The sequence below is a fragment of the Sinohyriopsis cumingii genome, chromosome 12 (assembly GCF_028554795.1).
Source record: "Sinohyriopsis cumingii isolate HCF-2022 chromosome 12, ASM2855479v2, whole genome shotgun sequence".
NCBI lineage: Eukaryota > Metazoa > Mollusca > Bivalvia > Unionida > Unionidae > Sinohyriopsis > Sinohyriopsis cumingii.
In genome coordinates, this window is record NC_142972.1 from 14,915,055 (window position 1) to 14,939,755 (window position 24,701).

General features: G+C 33.9%; 1 protein-coding gene across 1 annotated transcript in view; it reads right to left on the reverse strand.

Annotated features, from left to right (window-relative positions):
* Positions 1 to 24,701, reverse strand: part of LOC149786028 (E3 ubiquitin-protein ligase rnf213-alpha-like) — a 374,561-nt gene that overhangs the window by 172,258 nt on the left and 177,602 nt on the right. The window contains exons 48-49 of the mRNA XM_089978102.1: positions 19,538 to 19,697; positions 7,139 to 7,215 (exon numbers count right to left, since the gene is read on the reverse strand). Coding sequence (XP_089834228.1) covers positions 7,139 to 7,215; positions 19,538 to 19,697 — 237 coding nt within the window. The remainder of the gene's footprint in view (positions 1 to 7,138; positions 7,216 to 19,537; positions 19,698 to 24,701) is intronic.

Here is a 24,701-nt window from a genome sequence, read left to right on the forward strand (position 1 = left end):
TTAAAAAACAGATTGGAAGAAATAAATAAAATAGAAAGTAGGGGTAGAGAAATTAGGGCAGGAAAATTTACGGGGATATATAAAAAAGCAGAGGGATTATATAAAAGAGAAGAGAAAAGAATGGGGGGAGATAAATTTATGGAGAAGGTCAAAATCAACACAACAACAACAACAACAACAACAATAATGGAAAAACAGGAAGTTATGGATCATATTAAAAACTATTATGCAACACTGTATACGTCTCAAAAAATATCAGAGAATAAAATTGATGATTACTTACAAGATATACCATGTGAAAAAATTAATGATAATTTTAAACAAATATGTGATGATTTTATATCACAAGAAATTTTAGACAGTATAAATACAATGAATAAGGGAAAATCTCCAGGGGGAGATGGACTCTCTGCAGAATTCTATATGACATTTTGCGGAGAGCTGTTGCCCATTCTTGAATGGTTATATAACAATATATTTTTAAGAAATGATGAAATGTCGGAAACGATGAAAGAAGGGGTCATCATTTTAATATATAAAGGCAAAGAGGATAGGGAAGAACTAAAAAATTGGAGGCCCATCTCCCTCCTTAATACGGATTACAAAATATTAAGTAGAATCCTAAGCAATAGGCTAAAAAAGGGGATAGGTGGAATAATAAATGTAAATCACGTGTGGGCCCAAAAATAGGGACATACAAAATAACATATTAAGTATAACTGCAATTATAGAACATGTACAAAATAAGGGACAGAAAGTTGCTATGGTACTTTTTGATCAAGAAAAAGCCTTTGATAGAATAGAGCATAACTATATACAGAAAGTCCTGGGAAAATTTGGCTTCGGAGAACCTTTCCGGAAATGGACAAAAATTTTATATAATAACATAACTTCAAGAGTTCAAAATAACGGAGCCATGACAGAACAATTTGACATTAAAAGATCAGTGCGGCAAGGATGCCCCCTATCAATGCTATTATACGTGATAGCAGTTGAAATGCTCAGTATCAGTGTAAAACTAAATAAAGGAATTAAAGGCATAAATGTTCCAAATATCAAAGAGGAAGTGAAAATGTTACAACATGCAGATGATTGCACTAACTTTTTAGAGGACCCGAAATCCTTTGAGAACCTTATAAAGGAATATAAAAAATTTGGAAGAGCATCGGGGTCAAAAATAAATCATGATAAAACAGAAATTTTAGAGATAGGCAACTGGCGCGGTAGGCTTTCCAGCATACCAGCCCATATGTTTAAAGATACCGTTAAAGCACTTGGTGTGTACTTTGGCAAAAATGAAGAAAAGGAAAACTGTAAAAAAATGGAATGTGAGATAAAAAGAAATATCGATATCTGGGCACTTATGCCGTTATGTTTAATGGAACGGGCACAGGTGGCCAAAACATATATGTATACAAACTTGAATTATATTATGAAGTCTACTAACATAAGTAACATAATTTTAAATAATATAGATAAACTTATAATTAAATATATATGGGATTTTAAATTACATTATGTTATAAAAGAAACATTATACAAGGCGAAAGAATCAGGGGGAATAGGGTTACCAAGCCCCATAATTTTAAAAGTTACCAATATTTTAAATAGATTTAAACGACTGAGTGACGAACCTAAATTACCATGGGAGGGGATATATATATATTGGTTTGGTTTCGTTTTGCGGAACAGGGAGGGAATATATAAAAATAACAAATTAATGAAACTTTTAGAAACACCTAGAAAATATAAGAGTATAAGAGATCTATTAATGAAATATAGGGACACAAAAGAATTTTGGGACCAGGACGAAAAACTCTCATATAAATGGATTCGGAATGACATAACCAAAAATATACAAAGTAAAGTTGAACGTGAAAATTTATATGTGAACTGGAAAAAGGCATGGGGGCACTGGTCACAATTAGGATCTTTAAAAATACAAAGCCTCGCCTTCAAATACATGCATGATGCGTGGTTGACGGGAGAGGTTGCAGCGAGACGGCACATGGTCGGAGTACCGCCTAAATGTCCGCTGTGTAAAATAGGAATGTACAATAAAAAACACGTAATGTTATATTGTAAGGAAACAGAAGCTGATAGGAAAAAAATAATTGATGAAATTAACTTAAAGAGTAAATTTAAACCACAATGTATATTATATCTTGATGGTGATTTTAGCAAAGCAACTTTATATAAAATTTCAAGTTTTATTGTTAATAATATTAAGAAATGTGGCCCAATTAAATTTTAACATAGGGAATACCTCAAGAGGGAAAGTACAGATAATGATGCCATGGGGCTATGTCACATGGCGCTACGTGAAGTGAACAGGCCCATGGCAGAATCTGGAAAGGAACCCCTCTTGTAAAAAAAAAAAAAATAAATTTTAACTGAATCTCTATCTTTTCTATCACTAACATCAACAAAAATCTATGTGAATTGAAATTGGATTTTAAACTTAAATTTAAATTTAAAACTTACCTAAAATTTAAAAAAGAAAATGTATAAAATCAGAATTTTGGTTTGCAACTCAAATCAATATTAGGGAAAAAAAATGTATTTTTTTTTATTTTTTTATTTTTTTTTTTTTGTCTCTCTACGATTGAACCAATTTTGAGATATTTCTAATTAAAAGATAGACCTGCTCCATGGGGGAGAAGCATAATAATTTAAAAAAATGTGAACCCTTCATGGAGCTCAGCCTAATCTAATTAAGAAAGGTGATTTATCACATACATAAGAATCAATAAGATTAAAAAAATAAGGGGATATCACCGTTCTTCAAAATTCAAAACGTATAAAAAGAATTTCCGTTGTATATGAATACGGAATATAATAGGAAAACTTATGCACTACAAGAATTTGATCCAACAAGCTATCCCAACAAAAACACATTATAACATACATAACCCATAGCACAAACATATAACAAACATGGGATGTAGGAGACCCTAGCAAGGTCACAGAGGAAACGAAAAAGAGGAAGTTTAACCGAGAAGGATAATCAAAATCACTCTCGGAGATACTCCTCTATAGAAACACTAGGGATTGAAAAAATACCCGAACTCCTAAATTCACGTTACAAAAACGATGAAATAATACACAACAACATATCTGGGGGAATACAAAAACACATAAATAATTTATGTAATTAGGAAAGGGGCGGCATCTGTCTGGTGCCCCCCCCCAAAAAAAAAGTACCTTACACTTACAGTACATGAATTTGTTATATGTATGTTAACTGTTGTATAAGCTGCCATCTAATAAATGGCAAAAATGGGGTAAGCAAGCTTACACTAAGCTGACAACCTGTAAAAGACATTACAAAGCTTGTTGATTATACAGGAGTCATTGACACTCATGGCTACAATTTACTACCTACACTACTGATAAAATACACATGGAAACTTTAAGTGGGATGTTAACACGTGGGATAAGATGTTTATCACAGAAAGCCAGTAAGCATAAACCACAACGACTCAACAAAGGAGAAAATATTTAGTGGACATGAGAAATTACATTAAGTTTATAAACAGAAAACAACTGCTCAACTGAAAATACTAGGATGAGTTTTAATCCTAGAAATGAATACATGTACAGTAAAACCTGTTATGAGAGACCGCCCCTTCTGCCAACCAAAAGCGGTCTCTCAAGACAGGTGGTCTCTCATAAGAGGTGTGTGAAAATGGACTGGTTTTCAGGGTCAATAGTTAGCATTGTTGAAAAATAAATAATACCCATACTCAATGTACATGTATCATATCCTTTATTCATAAATCTTGTTAAATATTGCATGCATATAATAAAATTTATATTTCAACATCACATTAATATATACAAAAAATGAACAGTTAAATATGATGTATATATCTTATTCTGTACACTTATTCACTTGTTTTTTAAGAAATCCATTATACTTCTTTGTTGACATGTTTTACTCAGCTGTTTGGTCTGAACATGTATCTCCATTTCTGAGCAAAGAAGCAAAATTTTGGGATCACCATGTTTTAAAGCATATTCTTTAATCTCTTTTAAATGTTCTATGACTGTAGAATGTGAAATAACATGAGGCAGAATTTCACCAACAGATAACTCATTATCATTATCACTGTCTGCAGTTGGAGAAGTACCAGATTTACCTCTCTGAAGAATATCCTTCTCCCAGTCAGGCCCTGGGAATACATTAAAAGTTTCTAGACTGTGATCCATATTGGCATATTCTTCCAATGTCATACCATTGAGAAGAGGTTCCATTGATGGATGCACATCTTGTTCGCTCTCTTCACTCTCTGGCATTATGGCTTCAACACTTACAGAAAAGCCACACTTGGCAAAACACCTTTCAATGGTGTATGAAGACAGAGCATCCCACACAGACTTGATCCATAAAATGGCATCTAGAACAGTGACAGTCTTAGATATTTCAGTTGCTGTAGAGCACTCGTCCATTTTGGAAAGAATGTGTCGCAGCAGTTTCTTCCAATAATGAATTTTGACAGTCTGAATTATCCCTGCATCATAGGGCTGTAGTTTAGATGTTGTATTTGGGGGCAGAAAGACCAGTTTTACATTGCTAAACTGACAATCTGGGTGTGCACTGCAGTTGTCTACAATAATTAAAATGTTCCGATTTTTCCTTTTCATTTTATTGTTGACAGTTACAAGCCATTTACTAAAGATGTCTGATGTCATCCAAGCCTTTCTGTTGGATTCATAGACAACACCCACAGATCTTAAATTAAATGACCTAAAATATCTTGGGTTGCGCGATTTGCCTATAATTAATGGGTCCAGTTTTTCTCCAGTTGCACTACATGCTAACAATAGTGTCAACCTCTCCTTTGCTTTTTTCCCTCCTTTGCAAACATCATCTTTCACCACTAGGGACCTGTCAGGAAGTCCTCTGTAAAAGAGTCCTGTTTTATCAGCATTAAAAATATCACATAGGTTATACCCTTCTGTGATGGTCAGTAGTCTTTTTTTCCAGTCATCAACTGTCTGTAAATTCACATCAGCTGATTCTCTAATGAGCACACTTGCTGTGATATCATATCTATTTTTGAAACTCTCCAGCCATCCGTTTGATGCAGCAAAGTCATCATAATTCAGTTCTGCTGAGACAATTATTGCCTTTCCCTGAATCAACTTTCCACTTACTGGTATGTTTTTACTCCTTGCAACACAAAACCACTCCCGTACTCGCTCGTTCAGATCTCCGTAAATTGTCCGTCGTGCCATGGCATATTTCCTCTGTGCTTGTGCACCTTTCTGCCATTCATTTCTAATGGACTCCTTGTCTTTGATTACATTTTGAACTTGCGTTTTACCGACGCTTAGGCTGACTGCTATTTTGCAAGCAGTCTCCCCTTTTTCATTTCTTTCAATGACATCAATCCTTTCTTCCAGTGTTAAAATTTTTCTTTTTTTCAGCGGAGGTTCTGCCATTGTTATTAGTGTTGACATTATAAAGACTATTGGTTTTAATCAGGTTTTGGGGAAATGTGGAATAAATATATATATTATGTACCAATGAATGAAACCAAAAGACATAATTAACTCATCAAGAAAGAATACATTTATTCTGAGACAAAGTTTAAATCAACAGCGTTATAGCTAGATAAACAAAGATTGCGACCATCTGCACCCAGGTAAACAGACGGTGGCTTTGTGAAACACTAACAAAAGAAATAAAAAATAATTTTAAAAAATCCGGAAATGATTCACACTTACTAGTATTAAAGACAATGAGCTCATTCACCCTCCAGGCATTATGGATTAACTGGAAGGACAAACGATGCACTCAAACCTACACTGAAGCCCTTTGAAACGATTTCTCACTGGGACATAAGGACTACCGGCGTTTTGTGAGTTTTCATAAAGATAAAGAAGAAATACAAACCTCTAAATTGACTGCGTATATCCATCATTACTCCCTTTGATGTTACTCTTACTGGCTATTCACATGACTTTGGCACTACAATGGCGGTTTTTGACATGTACTTTAGTCTGGTTTACTGCAGTTTACAAATGACACCGTATGCTGGAGTTGTAAATTTCACAAAACTGGTACTGTAGCAAGACAAATTCTTTTTAAATAGAGCAATCTTTGTTACAAAGGATTAAATGATGGTTAGAGGTGTTTATCTCGATATATGGTTGTTCAACTGTAGTGTTATTTAATGTGCACTTTGTTTGCAAACTACATTTATCCCGATCTCTAGTGTTTACAAAGGATTAAGTTAAGGTCAGTGGTGTCAATGTGTTTATTTTTTTTTGCGATGCGGTCGTTCATAGTAGTGTCAAAATGCATATTTTGCCAAGAAATTGCGGTCACTGGTCGCGTTCAGCAGGTGGTCGTTCATAACAGAGCATTTATATAGTAAAATCGATCCGTGCATTATGATTGTGGTCGGAAATGACAGGTGGTCGCTCATAGCAGAGGTCGCTCATGACAGGTTTTACTGTAGTTAATTTTTCCAACAGTTGCATTTGGCCTGAATATCTTTCACAACATCCCATTTAACCACCATGTTGGCATATATGACGTGTGTGAAGTGATGACATTTCATAAGCATAATTTTTTCTAATATTCTAAATTAATTTGTGACAAATACAACTACTTTACAAAGAAATCAGTGATCATTTTTAACATTATTTTGTCATGAAAAATGATAACATGCTCTTAATATCATTAATTCTGTAACGAGATTACTCGGGAATTTACATAATTCCTTAATGACAGAAACAATCAAAGTACTGGCACAGTGGAAAAGTACCACCAGAAATTTGTTGTTGTTGTTGTAGGGTTTAACGCCATTTCTCAGCACAATATAGGCTATACATGGCGGCCAGTATAACTGGTGGAGGAAGAACCCTGGAAAACCCAGGGAAGAACCACTGACCCACAAGAAGCTACTGGCAGGCACTACCAGAAATAATTACTGAGGCAAAATGGTATACCAATAATAATGTGCATCTCTATATAGTAACATGATGTTATTCTTCAATTTTTATGACCATTAAAGAAAACAACTAAAATTTGAGTGTTAAAAGCATAACCAATATTTTAAATATTTGCAACATTATACAACACAATTACTTATCCATCCACATTATATATGAAGTGAATACTAACTTCTGTGCATTGTTGGTATTATGCAGACAGGCCCTGATCAGACCTTTTGTGGTACAGTCTGGATCCCCTTCTCTGTGCTGAAAAAAATATGCTGATGAAATTAAGAAATTCAAAATCATATGACTTGTGAGTAATATCATATCATCCTACCTATCACCATAGTAAATGACTCTGACCTCTAAGTTTTTCACAATACATTAAGTGGGATTTTACATTTTTTATTATCAAAATATATATACAAAGTCTTGTGTTACTGAAGAATCAGAATATTCAGAAAACAGGGGTATTGAGGTTTTCCAGTAATTTTGTCCCAAAAATAATTGCCTATATTGTAATAAAACAAAATAAAAATGTAGTCTAACCTTTACGATCTGCCGATCTGAGGAGTCTACAGTTCTGATCTGATAAGTGTTCTATTTCTGATTACATAACTTCAGCTTTGCTTGATGTTATACTGGCATCTTTCTTTTGAATGTGAAAGCTGTTCATGCCAGGACTTGACCTATCAAATTTGGTCTAATATGGTCAGGCCGTTAGGGAAGGAAAATAATTCTGTGAATTTTTTATATATATATTACCAGTACATGTAGTAATAACTGCTGTACTGGATGAGAGCTAAGTATCATTTGCAGGTTTTCCACCTGGTTGCTATGGATGTCACACAGTTAATAGGGTAGCCACTCTGAACAAAACTATGGCACAGCATATCCTATGGAACATTCCTACCAAGTTTAATCAAAACTGGCTGATTGACTATCAAACAGAAGTCAATAGCACATTATCCACCTGTTGCTATGGAAACAACAAAGTTGCTAATTGTTCCACTTTGGGCAAACACTGCAGGAGCATATCCTTAAAAACTGTTTCTACCAAATTTGATCAAAATTCTCAATAATGCTGTAGAAGAAATCAAAGAGTTTTTCCCAGGTGTTACCTCTGGGAACAGTTCTGCTGCTGGGGATCCATCCCAAATCACAATTCTGGTAGAACTAGTACTAGGAAAAAATTCCAAACAAGCACAATCAAGTTAAAAATTGGTTTTCCACCCAACAGCAGCTGCTATGGAAGCCACTCTATTGCTAGGCAGTCACTCTGGAATCAAATGATTAAATGTGGTTGACATGTTATATAAATTGATCCTACTAATTTTAAGTAAAATTACCAAAGCCATTCTAGAAAAGAGGCTACAAATAGGTTTTACACATGGCTGCAATGGAGGTCATAATGTTGCTTGAAGAGTCATCTATATAAAGTACAGCTCATGTTATTTTCCCAAACCCCCACACTTTGCAGCAGGGGTACTTAATCCCCTCCACTTTCACTCCATGGTATAGGGATAAATACCTACAAACTAACACCATGTGACTCAGCAGGCATGCTGACAACATCTCCACTGTGTAGAGGCTGGTTGACATTATGGATTGACATTTGAACAGCCAATGAATGAAGACCCCCTACCACAAAGACAAAATTCATCTAAGTAGAAAAGGAACCTCTCAGCTACTGAGAAATATTAACATGTATGCCCCTATTTTCAAGCACTTTAATGAAGAGTGTTGTCTTAACTGTGGAGAAACTGGGCACTTGACACAGGTATGCCATCATGGCAAACAGATCGAGTGTTTTAGGTGCCATAAATATGGACACAAACAAAGACTTTGTCCATCAATGTATACATATTAGGAAGCTGGCAAAGAGGAGAATGCCAACGCTTCATTTACAAAAAAACTAAATGTACCCAGTGGGACTCTTGACTCTAACTATTCAATGGACACTATTGTAGATGCAAATGTAAATGGATTTTCAGGGTTTGTATGTGACTTTGAAGATGCTAATATATATGAACATTTAAATATAGAAATAGGATGTCAGAATGATAAAAGCAGTATGGAGACAATCTCAGTGAGTACCCCATTGCATGATGACATACATGTAATTGATATGAAACTAAATACAAAAGGTTTTAACATAGGTCACTTAAATGTACAAGGTATAGTGGGAAAGATAGACCAGATTAAGTTAATGTTGTCTTCCATGGAAAATAATATACATGTTTTAGGACTCACTGAAACCAAATTAAATGCTAACCACAATGATGATCTATTTCACTGTCAAGGCTACAATAAACCATTTCGTAGGGACAGAGAGACAGCAGGGGGGGGGGGTCTTGTTGTATACATTAGGGAAGATGTAAATGTAAAAAGGCGACTTGACTTGGAGTCACATGAAATTGAGAGTATCTGGGTGGAAATTTTTCAAAATAATGCAAAATCTTTCCTAGCTGGTTTCATTTATAGACCACCTTCCTCCAAAGCATTTTGGAATGATAACTTTTTGAAACAAATAGAAAGTGTTCTAGCACAGGAAAAAGAAACATATATACTCGGAGATATAAATAAGGACCTTCTCAATACTCAAATAAGGAACAACTGGATGGAATTTATTGAATCATTAGGCCTAGACCAGCTGGTAAATGAACCTACAAGGGTAACAGAAAAATCAAGCACTCTTATTGATCACATTTATACTAATCTACCAGACAATGTGGCTTGTGTTAATGTACCAAATGTTGGTCTTAGTGACCACTATCCTACTTTTTTGACAAGAAAGGTTAAATGCAAGAAAAATAAGAAAAATACACATAAAACGATCACTTACAGATCGTTCAAAACTTTTAATGAAGAACAATTTCTCAATGACCTATATAAATTTCCATGGAGTATGATCCAAAATTTGGATGACATAGATGAAGCCATGAGGGTGTGGACTGACTTATTTATGGATGTAGTATCTAAGCATGCACCACTGAAAGTACATCGAGTAAAGACTGATTTTCAACCTAATTGGCTTACTACTGAAATCCTAGATGCTATGAAAACACGAGACAAATTCAAGGCTATGGAAAACCATGCACAATATAAAGTATGGAGAAATAAAATAACAAGTATGATCAAAAAAGCTAAAAAAACTTATTATCAATCATTACTTGAAAACAAAAAGAGCAACACAAACTCCATTTGGAAAGTCTTCAATGAACTCACTGGAGGAACGCACAAAAAACAGACAAATAAAATTCACTCACTTCTGGTAAATGACACCATAGTCACTGATGAAACTGACATTGCAAATGTTTTCAATGATTTTTTCATCAACATTACCACAAAGTTAAAAGAGCCAGTGAGAGAAAACAACTTTAATGAACTGAAAAAGTTCTGCAGCAGTAAAATCTCAAAGGAGGTATGTTTCTCTATCCCACCAGTGTCAAAAAACTTTGTTAAAAAATGTCTCAGTGAACTTGATACCAAGAAAGCTACAGGACTTGATCAGATTGGTCCACGACTCATTAAATCTTCTGCCTTTGCTATTGTAGATAGCATAACATTCATAATTAATTTAAGTATTGCAACCTCATCTGTCCCCAAAATATGGAAAACTGCAAAAGTAACTCCTATTCACAAATCTGGTTCTAAGGATGATGCTGATAACTACCGACCAATTTCAATACTACCAAACTTGTCAAAATTGATTGAAAAACATGTCCATGACTCATTCATGTCATATTTAACCAAACACTTGCTGTTACACCCTAATCAATCAGGCTTTAGACAGAACCATTCCTGTGAGACTGCCTTGATCTCCCTAACTGATAAATGGCTTCAAGCACTTGACCAAGGTAGAATAATAGGAACTGTATTTGTAGATTTCAGGAAAGCTTTTGACATGGTGGATCATGAAATCCTTTTGAAGAAACTGAAAATCTACCAGTGTGATGAAAGAACAATTAGATGGTTTACTTCATACTTAAATGAGAGAACACAACATGTTTACATAAATAATGTTCCGTCTGAACCTGAAACAATTAGATATGGAGTACCACAAGGCTCAATTCTAGGTCCACTACTATTCATTTTATTTATTAATGACCTACCACTTTTACTAAGAGACTCAATATCATCTACAGATCTCTATGCAGATGACACAACATTGTCAGACATCCAAAACACAAAGCATGAACTCGAAATTTCTTTACAGAATGCACTAAGCAAACTGGAAAACTGGTGCACATGTAATGGCATGGTGGTAAATACTGGTAAAACTAAAATATTACTTATCTCAACACGGCAAAGAAGGACAAATCTTGATAGTGATGAACTATGTCTGACATGGAAGGATACAAATCTGCAAATAGTCTGTCATGATAGGCTACTTGGTGTTCTGGTAGATAATAACCTATCATGGACTGAACATATCAAACATACCAGTAAAAAAGTCAATTCAAGTTTATGGCTTCTCAGTAGGATAAGACATTTTCTCCCTGAAAGGCACAGGAAACTATTTTATAACAGTTACATACAACCCTATTTGGACTACTGTAGTACAGTATGGGGTAATTCAAATGATAAAAACATAGCAAAGCTGGCACATCTTCAAAAAAGAGCATTTGGGCTAATATCAATCCAGAAAGAAAGCAAGGAAAGTTTAGCTGGTAGGTTAAAAATATTACCTATTAAAGACCGAATCTGTTTGAGAAAAGCCAAATTAATGTACAGGATATCTCAGAATAGTGCTCCTGAATATTTACAATCACTATTCCAGTATAGGCTACCTGGTAATACTCCCCACCTGCGATCCATGTCTACCAAACAGTATAAAATTCCCAAACCAAATAAGGAGTTATTTAAAAAAAGTTTCCAATACTCTGGAACTCTGCTCTGGAATAGTATTCCAGCTGAGATTAGAAATGCCCACTCTATTTCCTTCTTCCAAACCCAATATATTCAGTGGCTTCAGAGATGCAGCTTAAATAAATAAATTCCTTTGTATGAGGGCCTCAAGGTAGATTAGTTTTTAGCTAATTGTGTTACCCTCTTTAAATAAGGTCATTATTATTATTTTTATTATTAATGGAAAGACTGAGATGTCAAGTGTGACTTGCAACCAGATACCATTCTGAAAATCATTCATCTTTAATTCATTCATATATCTGGACCAAAAAAATAATTACAAAAATTTCATATATTTAGAACAAGTATATTTAGAAAAGGTTGATTGATTTTTCTTGCAAAAATTGTATGCCTTTATTTGTTCAAAGAAATCTGAACCAACTTGTACACTGACTGGATGAGGGAATCACTTTGTTGACCTTCCCCAGAACAGCATTAATTTATTTTACTGTTACAAAGATAAGTAATCCTCTAACATATGGACACATAAATTCCAAATTACAATTACTTCTGCTTAAAAAACTACAAACAAACATAAACACAGAATTAACATTGAATTGCAGACCATGTGCATAATCCATAAGCAGTAATCACACAGTCACAAGGCTGAATGTACACAACTATGAACTAGTGTATTTAAATTCTGACTGCATGTCTTCAGCAAGGGACTGACCATTTATTGTATGGGGCTAGAGTGTTCTTTCTGACCGGGATATGCTTTGTCTTTTCATCACAAAATAAAAATTTGTTTCAAGAAAAATAAGGAATGAAATAATATACTTTTTTATACTACAAATCAGAACAAAGCAGTTGTTTTCTAACATTTAATCCCCAACTTAGAAAATCAATTGGCAGTTACCATTGTCAGCACTGTTATAAAATATTTACCAGAACTGGCATCAAAAGATGAGGTCAATTTCAGCTTGGGCAACGTTTGTTTGTATTGAACAAGGTCATCTGACTTGGAACATCATAATAGCACCAATTATGGTCCTACCAATAACGTTTTAAGCTTGATAATTATTCATTCATAATTAATCTGAACTGAACTTAATACTGAAATGAATAATAATGTGGAAAACTGTCAAATCTCAGATGTTCAGAGATTTTAATTTCCAACAAATAGGGCATTCTGCATGTCTTGTCTCACATTTTTCCAATTATTTACTCATTTTTGTTAAGGAGAATATAAAAAAAAGTATTTTTATGTCCACAGAAAAAATCATAATGGAAATGATGTATCAATAACCCAATCATAACATTGATCTATTTCTTACAATTATTTCAACACAGATATTCCAGTATGGAGTTTCCTCTTTGTGACTGTTGGAGCATTTGGTTATTGAAACAACAAAATGTGTAAACTAATTTCTTCAAGTCGCATCTGGCATATTTTCTGAATGTGGTATATTGCTTTACAGCTATATTTACTGGAGCTGAGTAGATAATGTGTGTGACTCAGGACACACCACATGCACACACCCACACACATCTGACTTTCAAACATGAAGTGAGTTTATGATCAGTGCACCACTGGCAGGAAAATTTCTTTCTTTGTCCTCCATGTTGCTGCAACTTTTAGTATGGTATTACTTCTCTTACCACTTAAAAACATTTCCAGATTTCAGTTTCTACAAGTGTAACTTTAAAAACTGGTCAATTTTTAATACTTTAATTCAGATTACCTAAACATTTTAAGCATTAAAAAAGTAAACTTTTGTTAACATTAATAAGCATTTTCGCATTATTTTTTGAAACTCATATTGGTGAAAAAGTCTTGAAAACACAACAATGCCACTAATAGGAAAGTCACACAAAAAGTGTAATAAAGTAGGTGTTAAGAAACATTCTTACAAAGTTTGATGAAAACTATCTCAGTGATGTTGAAATAGGCTTCCCACCCAGCTGCCAAGTAGTTATCCTATTGTAAGGAGTTACTCCACACAAACTTTTGATAAAGCATGTTCGAAGAAACACTACTACCAACTTTGTTGAAAACGGGATGAGCCATTCTGAAGTAATAATGTTTCAAAATGGTATCGAAGGAAGCCATACCATTGCTTTATGAATAATCTGAGACAAACATGTGATAAACCATCTCCTAAGACACATTCCTACTGAGTTTGATCAAAATTGGCTCAGCTGTTCTTGAGAAGTTAAAAATAGGTTTACTACAAGGTTGCTATGGATGCAACAAGAATGTAAGCATGGCAATCCTGAACAAGATTCTGGTTTAAAATGTCTGAACATTCCTGCCTTGCTTAGTCCAAACTGGCCCAGCAGTTTTTTTAAAAATAAGTTAAAGAAGGCAATAAAGATTGCTGAATGGATGATATGATGCCATCAGATTACATGGTCATTATCCAGGTGAATTAATAAAATTATATATAGAGGATACAAGGTAATAGCATATTTATACAGGATAAATACAAGAGGCCCATGTGGGCTTGATATCACTCACTGGGTTCAACTATCATGGATTATGACCATTTCTTTAGACGGGTTTGTTCTATAATGTTAAAGACATAACCCTAAGTATAGCTCTTGCCCATAATAAAACTCATTGGATATCTTGATGATGTAAGCTTGATAGTTTGGACTAAGTTCATATATACAAAAAATCTGATCAGAATGAGACAGTCAAGTGCTGACAAGTTCAGCCAGTCAGAAGCAAGATCGTCTGAATAAAATTCACAGATCTGACTTATTATCAAACAAATGCAAGATCCTGATCATATTCCATGTTTCATCGAATTCATATTGGTAATATGGCCTCAAGAGTGGTAATTACCTCAGCCAATCAGATAAAAGATAACCTTATATATAAGCATGAATCCCACTCAATATCAAATTCCTGCAAGAACTAGATATAGTCCATCATTTTAAGATCAGATCTGAAATGATCTCCCAAATGGAAAAAAAAATCTTTGCAAATTTGATGCAAGATCATCCCATCAATATACAATGATGATGGTCATTACCTCTTCTGAAAACATGATGACAAAGCACAGAAATATGGAAACCAAAGTGGTAAGCTCAGTCAATCTGTGTTAAGACTGCCTAATAAATACTCACGGATCTCAGTTTCTAACTCATCTTAGATTCTAACCTCATATTCCGAGCTTTTATCAAAATCAAACCTGAAATACAGTCTCCAGAGTAATAGCAAGCTCAGCCAATGAGATATGAGAACACCTCATTAGTATATATGGATGCTACTCATTAGCAAGCTTGTGCAGGATCTTGCTGATAAAGGCCTACATTCAAGTCTCATCAAAATTGGACTCGAAATATACAGTGTGACCCTGCTATAACACGGTAGTTGAGAACCATTGATCCTGACCATGTTACAGACTGAACTATGTTATAAGCAACCAGGTCAGTTAGCTGAAGCAAATTATGCATGTACCCCAAACAAATGGGGGAGGGGGAGGTAATAAATGCAGGCGGTAAAATATGTGCTTCATTGGCACAGTTACTATCTTAAATTGATGCATATTAAATGGGAAATACACCTATAGTGAAAACAGAGAAGGCATATATAATATTTTACTTTATTTAGAGAACCACAAGTTGGTACATATATGTGTATACTGTTTATATATACATGTCTAATGTATACCATGAATAGAATATCAACATCATGTACTCACCAGCAAATCTCATCACATACATTGAATCCACAATACAAGTAATTGCATTGAAAATATGCACACACACACAGATTTAAAATATTCAATAATTTTGTCACAGGTCATATAGGTCTGAATTCAGTGGATAAACATAACACAATCATGTAACAAATGATGAAGCACATTTACTTTTCAGTACATCCCAAGTCAGTAGAAATTAGTTTGCATTTTAAGCTGCCACTGGTAGCTTTCACAAGCATACACTTTTTCCCTGCAGAAATGAAACTTTCACAACACAGTAAACGTATTCCAGTCACATTGGAAAGTGAAAAAAACCATCAGATTCCATTGCTTTTATTTAAGTTTGGTACTGACTTCCTTTGAAGAAAAGTTCTTTGTTTTTATTTAAGATTGTAGTCGGCTTTCTTTTATGAAAGGTGCATGCACTATTGAAGTCACCGCTAACAGACAGCTTTGGAGAACCAAACAAATGCCCATTTCTTATTGTGGTGGCAACATCAAATAATTGTTTTACATGACTGAGACTGATTTTTTCTCCATTTGCTTTGTACATTTTCATAACTATCAGTGCTTCAAAGGTAATCTATTTTCTTTGAAATTTCAGCAAACTATTCTATCTGGATACATGTTTGAAAAAGGAACTGGCAGCCTCTTGAATAAACCAACAAGTAAGATGTAAGACTTTTTTTTACGTTTGTGATAGCAGAGTGATGCTGCCTTCTATGCATGCATCAGAAATTTAACATAGGGTCAACAGATGTTACAGATGCAGGTGTTCTGGTCTGATGACAAGGATTAGACTGTACAGAAAAAGTGAGTGTTCTGAAGGATTTAATTCTGAGTGAAAAGAAGAGGAATTTTACTTACCATCCACATACAAATGTCAGTATATGTAAATATATTAATTACTAGCAAGCGTCCAAAAATCCAACAAAAGATAGATTATGAGATAATGCCTCATCCGTTTAATCTCCACAACCAGAAATATCAATAACAAAAAAAGCAGATATCTCACAATATACAGTACTCATGCTCGATGTCAACATAAGCGGATTTGATATAACAATGCACTGTTAAGATGGCTTGTCAATATGGACAAAGAAATTGTTTATGTAACAAAAGATAAATTTCAGTGCATTTTATATCAAGTTTGCTGCTTCCTTTCATGGGGCATCTGAATTTCATCGCTCCTAACCAATGGTCATATATACAAGTTTAAACAGCCAACAATGTTGCCAATTTTAAAAAAATTGCCAGATGGTATATTTTGCTGCCAATAAGGAAAATAATAACACAGTTTGCCACATTGGCAAAGCCCTACACAATCCTAGATTAAATGTTTTACACATCATTTTTTGTACTTTTACAACCGTGTTATATCTGAATTTGTGTTCTAACAGAATATCGGGATAAAACTGTAGATTTAGAGTGGTTACAAGCTTGACCAATGAAATGCAAGATCACCATAACAATATCTGTGAATTTCACTCATTTTATGGAACTAGTCTGAGATTTTGATGATACACGACAATATTGAAAATTTTAACAAAACTGAACCAGACAAGTTAAAATTGTTGAGAGTAATAGTCTGAGCCAATCAGATGCTGCCTCATATGCATGGCTTTTGCACATTATCCAATTCATGTGAGATCTTCATCATACAATCCAATATATAACATCTGAATAAAACTGGGTCAGAAATATGGCCTCCATACTGGCAACAACGTCAATCAGATACAAGACCGCCTCATAAATAAATGTAGAGTTTGCACACAATCAATCTCATCCAAGATCTTGATCATATGAGATTATCTAAGAATTGATTAAAATCTGATCATAAATAGAACTGTTAGAGTGCTGATAAAATCAGCAAATGTAATGCAAAATTACTTCATTAACATGCATGGATTTTGTTCATTGTCAAACCTGTCTGTGATGGTAATAATACGAGTCCAAATTCCAAGTCTGATTAAAACAGAATCAGAAATAAAGCCTCCAAAATGTTAAGAAGCTCAGTCAATCCTATGCATGGGGACTTCATAACCATGAATGGATCTCCTTCAATTTGAACTGGTTGATGATATAAACTGATATTCCATGTTTTATCAGATATGAAACATGGTCTCCAGAATAGAAGGAAGAATAATGAAGGATACAGGGACATAACAAAAGCTCACACTGCTTTACATCCAGGTGAGCTAATAAATCATAAATTACATATAAAACATTATAAGCTTTTTTCTTTAATTTAAATGAAAAGTAAGCCAAAACTTTTCTGTCCTTATATTCTGCTTGGTCACTTAATATAAAATCATCAAATTTAGCATAAAGTAATACTATGTCATGTGTTTCAGATCTCCCTCACAATGACGCATTAGTCAGGGTTGATAACTGCCTAAGTGTTATGTGCCAAACTGTACTGTATTGTGAACTGTGACAGGTATGGAACTGTGATATACTGAGATGTGTGATATGTATGTAAGTACAAAATACTGAGAAACGTTAATATACCAAACCAAGGTATAGTGGAACTATCAAAACTTTCTAAATAGTTAAATTTTGAAAGGAAAATAAAGATCCAAGACTAGGTTTCACTGAATATTCTCTCAACCCATATTATTATATATTGGTATGATTTTGGTCATGGGGGTCTATAGTGGTACTATATTATATCTGGAATCATGTTATATCCAAGTGCATTATAACACTGGATAGCTATACTATGTCGGGTTAATAGAATCACTATGTCAGGTGTTAAAAGTAACCCAGTACTATGTCAGGTGCTAATAGTAATGCTATGTCAGGTGTAAATAGCAATATGGTATTATGTCAGGTGTTAACAGTAATACTTTGACACAAAAAGAAGTGAAACATGTCTTCAGGCACTTCACTATCACCACAACATATACACTATTTACATTCTAATGCCTTACATAAAACAACATTAACAGGTATAGTCTGACTATACCTCCCCCTACTGGTTTCAATAACAGTAATCTTTAATGTGACAAAAAGTGCACAGAACTTAGTTGATTCATTCAATGATTTATAATTTCTGACCTGAACATAACACTGGCATTCTCTGTGCATCTCATGCTTAATGGACTTTCCATACTAACATGGCGCCATGTTGCGTACACTATGGGCAAGTTGATTTACTCAGACAACATTGTGACGTAGTTCATCCTATTCAGTAACTGCCGGATAATTCCATAAATTACCATAATGTTGAGAGTTTTGAGTTATATCCTTTGCACACATGTACAAAGAAATTACACCACTTGTTAAATCCACATGAAAGGCAAATTTGTAATTGCCATTCTTTTCCTTTGCTTGATTCAACACTGTCAACATCGGAAGCAGACAACATAGTATTTTCCTTCTATGTACATACATATGTAGTCGTGCATACACCCCTTCACTGATAATGGACTTGTCCACTAACTGGAAATGACTGGCACACAGAACATCTTTTACACTTAAAACTTCCATTTGGAATGAAACGTGCAGACAATAATAAAGTTCTGTGCATCTTTTATCTCATTTGTGCTTTTCATCTTTCAAATTGGCAGGGGGATACAAACAAATGGGGAGATATATTCAGACTATAGTTCTGAGTCAATAAAGTGTATATAATAGTCTAATTTCATGATTATCTATGACATACAAATATGTCTCACATTCCAATATAAATTTGTCTCTATGATAATTTTCTAATTCAGCTGAATGATTTAATAAACCTGCCCATTCTTGGAAATTTATGTATATAATCCTCTATCTAAATGTATCACTATCATCAATGTCATGTGACTCCCATACAAAGCCAAATCCATATCTGTAGAGTAACTGCCTAATACACACTGGCCAAATATTTGGTATACTATCTTCCAAATTCCTTAACATCAAATACAATTTTTGTGTCTTTCCCATTATATGTACAAGCAGTCAGAACTATCTCTACAAAGTGTCAAAAGACCCAACCAAACTTTCAACAACAAAAAAAGACAAGTGTCATCACAAACCTCTACATTGCGGTCCACCATGGTAAGTTTCATGGCAAATGTTTCTATGGGGTTGATGGTGTCCAGTCCCCCAAAATTCCTCTTTATACAATGAAGAAGCTGCCACCATGTTGGGGGTTTGTTGGTTCGCTCGACAAAGGAGTAGATCATCTTCATGAGGCTGAAACATACATAAGTACATAATGACAAATAATGTAACTGGTTCAATCATATTACTAGACTTTATAAAACAGGTGAAACTGTCTAAAGAGACCACCTATGGAAAACCAGAAGTGGTCTCTGATGACAGACAAATCTTTAAGGAAGTGTCAGAGCAACTAAAGTATCAACTCATTTTTTGTGGTCTCTAGAGGCATGTGGTCTCATGAAAGGTCAGTCTTTACCCAGATGAACATATCATATACCAATAAGCAGCTAGAAAAGTGCCACTGCTCTTTATTTCTTAATTATACAATGCACTTCTTGGCTGTAGTGGGGGATGGTTTAATAACTTATCAACACAAAATACACCACATTCCTAACTCACAGGGAATCCCGGCGCATGAGTAGTCTTTGTCAAGAATGAAAATATTTCAAGCACAAGTTGTAACAAATTTATTTTCTACTAATAAATCCTGTGAAGGAAGTGATGGTCTACTGGCCAAAAAAGATTCATTGGCATCATTATCATCAAAAGTCTGTTTCTTCTTTCAGTGTATTTTATTTAGCTGCTAAGTACTAAAACTATTTTTATACATCAAAAGATAACCTGTACACAAAATAAATGTTGTACATACATTACCTTGAACCTCATGTAATGGCTTGATCAATGAACTTGTCTCAGATACTGTCAAGAACACTCACGCATAAAGTTTGGTTAATAGCTAATAAATATTTGTTGTTATTCACATGCAATTACAGTTAAAAAAATTCCTTAAGTTATAACAAATAAACTGGCACTTGGTTAAGGTATTCTTTTGATATATCCACAAACTGGGTTTGATAAAAAAAATTCAAACTTGTTTCTTCAAACGTGTTCATATGGTAGGTTAGAACAGCATAAATTGTATGAATGACTGACTACATATCTGTGATTTAGTGAAAACCCCATATAAATATAACATTTTGGTTAGAAGGAGAAGCTGTAACAAGATGTCTTAACATGCATTTGTGTTTAATGGCATATTTTCAACACAATCCATATGATGTTGATCATGAGTTATAAAAATGAAAATACAAAAAAATATCCAAAACAAATTCAGGAACATAAAGCCTGCCAAATAAAAGAAAACACAGAGAACTAAAAGATTAAAAATGTTATGATAAAACAGAAGAAAATAGTGGGGATCAAAATGGCACCATTTTTACTGAATACCAACAACATATCTAAAGAAATGCTTAAGTAAAAATTAATGTGAACATGACTATCCATTATGGAGAAGTACTAATAACAATATTTCAACTTGGCTACCAAGGCTGCCATTTTGTGTAGTCAGATCAGCACTATATATATTTTGGACCCATTACATATCTTTAAAAGCAAAAATGCTGTGCTGATAATACCAATAGTTCAGAAGGAGTAGAAATAGAAAGACATTCCAATGGAGACCACTGTGGAAATCAGACTGATATTTTCAATTAGGTTGGTTGTTTTAAGAGCATATTTAATACATTATAGGCCAGAATTCATTATTAATGGGGCACTACAGATATTATGTACTTCTAAGAGAGTGACAGGTGTAGGGTGAAGTTGTTAGCATTTGCAAAATGCTTAATGGTGAGAATGTTGGCATACCTCTATGTTACTTTCATGAACTGTGGCTGAAGTTTCTTTGGATATTTTAGTTGTGGAAACTATACATAATCTAAGCAAACAGCTAATCAAAATGGCAGCTCCCATGTGCTTAAAAAATCAGCCTGAATTAGGCTAAAGCACACTATCTTTAGCAGTTATTAAAATAAGGATTGCCATACTAGACAATACCAGATTATGTGAGTCCAATGAATGAATTACAAAACATATACAAAGTAAAAAAAGTTATCAGCTTGTTTTTATTAACAATTTACATTTGAAGTCCAGGAAGTGAAAATGTTCCAGTGGAACTAGAAGTTTTCCATAGGTGCACATTTGATCTAAGACCAAGCTGTATACTCAATGATCTAAATTACACCATCAATCATGTACCAAAATAAAAGGAATTAAAAGTTCTTTGAACAATACCTAAGATATACAAGGTCTTTTTTAAATAGACAGATACTGAGTGATAACACCTAAGAAATTCATTTTCATTAAAATTCTAATCCTATGCAAAATATGAAATGCACAGCACCACCTAATACATATACTAATCTCTGGTAAGTTTGTCTCCCCTAATTTTACTATCTGGATGCCACCAATTTCCTAAAATTAGCCTTTTTTAACCATATTCTGTCCAAGAATTTTTTCATGTGCAAAGAGGAATTTAATCCAAATGATCTACATTATTGAATAAAAGAATGAACATGAACTATCTGCAGATGAGGCTAATAGTATATCACTTTTTACCCTTTTTGTATGGCCTCAAATAAAAATTTTAAATACTTTTTTAATTCATTTTTTCTACATAATGGAGGATTAAGCAATGTTGAGAACAACTGAATAAGTGCTGGCAAAATCAATGATTTGCTCAAAGTTATTTTCACATATGGGGCATATTCCCCTCATCCAACAAACCAGAAGTGTTTCTGGTTTCTTTAACTTCTTTACATAATTGAACTCTAACATATCAACTAAGTTCAAAGAAAACTCTATTCTTAATATTTCAAATTAGGAAGTACACCATACTATTTCAATGGCTGGGCATATACTTTCTTCTGAAACTTTGTTCCTTTATATCCAGATAACTTTATATTTTGATGCATTACAATGTAAACCGGAAAATGATGCAAAAGTCCTCAAGAGTTCCAATGGTAGATCTAAAAGATTAGAGAGACATCCAATAGCAAAAATGCATCACCAGCTTCCTAACCCAGCTTTAATTCTCTTACATGATAGAAAATACCAGTAATATTTCTGCTCTTTCTGAGTTTAATGGAAAGAAATTTTATTCCTATGATAAATAAGTATGGAGCTAATGGACCTCCTTGGCATTCTCTTTCTAGATGAAAGAACAAGTAAGGAGAAAAGCAGCTACTGTTGATCTTGTTCTTTTGGGAATTGCTGCAAAATGCTTTGAACCATCAACAAACAAAATTGCCAATATTCAAACATTTGAGACCATTTTCCAAAATGTCAACAAAGTCAAATGCTTCTCAAAATCAATTATTATGAAGGTAGACTGTTATATTTCATCTAGGTAGTTAAGAGAGCCATATTTCACCAATAAATCTCCCTTTCATAAAACCTTTCTTAGCATCACTTGCAATGGAGAGAAGTACCTTCATAAGACTATTTGCTATTGAAGCTGATGCTATTTTGTCATCCACATGTAGTAATGAAATTGGTCTCCATTTTTTAAAATTCTTCTGGAACACATGTAATAATTCCTGAGACTAAAAGTTTTGTTTCCATGTCTGAAATGTAGAGATCTATATATAAACCCACCCAAATCTTTCCAAACTGTTATAACATTAAACAGTAAATCAATCAGAACCAAGACTGGTTTCATTTTTAAGATTTGTTATAACTAAATAACACTTAGAAAAAGGTCAGCTTTTTTCATGGCTTAAGTGTTCATTTGTTTGTAGGTTACTATCTGGTTGTTGCAGGGTTTAATGCCATTTTTCAGAACAAGATAGGCTATATATGGCAGTATAAATGGTGGAGGATGAATCAAGGAAAACCCAGGAAAGAACCACCAACCCACAAGAAGCTACTCGCAAGCTTTATCACATACCCACAATGGCCAAGCCCAAGACTCAAACCCACGCTGACAGAGGTGAGATTGGTAAATTACTGTTAGTTTTGCTTTTATAAAGTTTTTCATAAAATCATTTTGTTCAGTATTTAATTTCGAGCTGTTAACCTTCTCTCTGTCATCCAAAATTAATTCCTCTTTTCCAGATTAAGAAAGCATTTTTAATTATTTTCACCAAATTGATACCATATGCTTTTCAATTCAACATTACTCCTTCTATATGGCCTTTAACCTTATTTCTTCAAGTTTGTTTGTTTATTTCGGGTTTCAGCTGTAATCTCTATATCATTTCACAATGCATTTTGTTTAAATTTCAAAATTCAATTCTTGTACCATGTTGTATTTCATGTTTTGCCCCTTTGTCTGTGAATATTATATTGTTTTAGTTCTAATTATATTTTCAAGAATTTAAAAAAGAGCTGACCATTACACATTAGCTTTACTTGAAGTGAATGATTTAAAACACCCTCAAGATTGTAATGTTCAACTTATATATAAAAAAATACATTTTTTAATTGAGTTAGTGTATTCCTTTTGCCATGAAACTTTTGCAATGAATTTCCAATAACCATTACCTCTAGGTAGTGTAGAAAGACAAGGTTAATGTTATTCCAGAGTGGTCTGTCTTGTAACAGAAATAACAGATGACTCTGTGAAATATGAACATATGATCTCAGCATTCAGGAAATCTGCATTTTTTAGGACTGGGTTGTCTCCATGTATATAATCTAGCATCTGGATTAACTACTCTCCATGGATTGAGTAAATCAAGCTCATTTTTGATATCCTGGACTAGCCCCATGTTAATATGACCATCTTTTAAGGAGGAGAAGCAATACAAGATTTCAAGATGGCCAGTAATGGTGGCCATGTTAGAGTTCAGATCAGCATGATTGTCATTTAGACCCAACGACATGTTACAGAAAAGTGAAAGCTACACTTTAATATGATTTCAGGAGAAATAACAAGATTTTCAAGATGGCTTTCATGGTGGCCATAATGGATGTCCACTAGAACTTGGATGATACAGCAACAAACTCTGGCAGTCTTCTACTGATGTTAAAAAGCAATTACCAATTAGGTGATACCTTATGTGCTTATTGTGAATTATCTTTAAGAAAATTTATATTTTTTGTTATTTTTCAAACTTGACGTAAAGTTTAATTTACCATGCCCAATGTAGCATTTATTTCCTTAGATCTTGGCAAGCTTAAATATCTCTTATATTTACGTATATATTGTAGAATGTTTGTTGCAAAGTCATAACAATTTGGTTACTTTCAGAATAG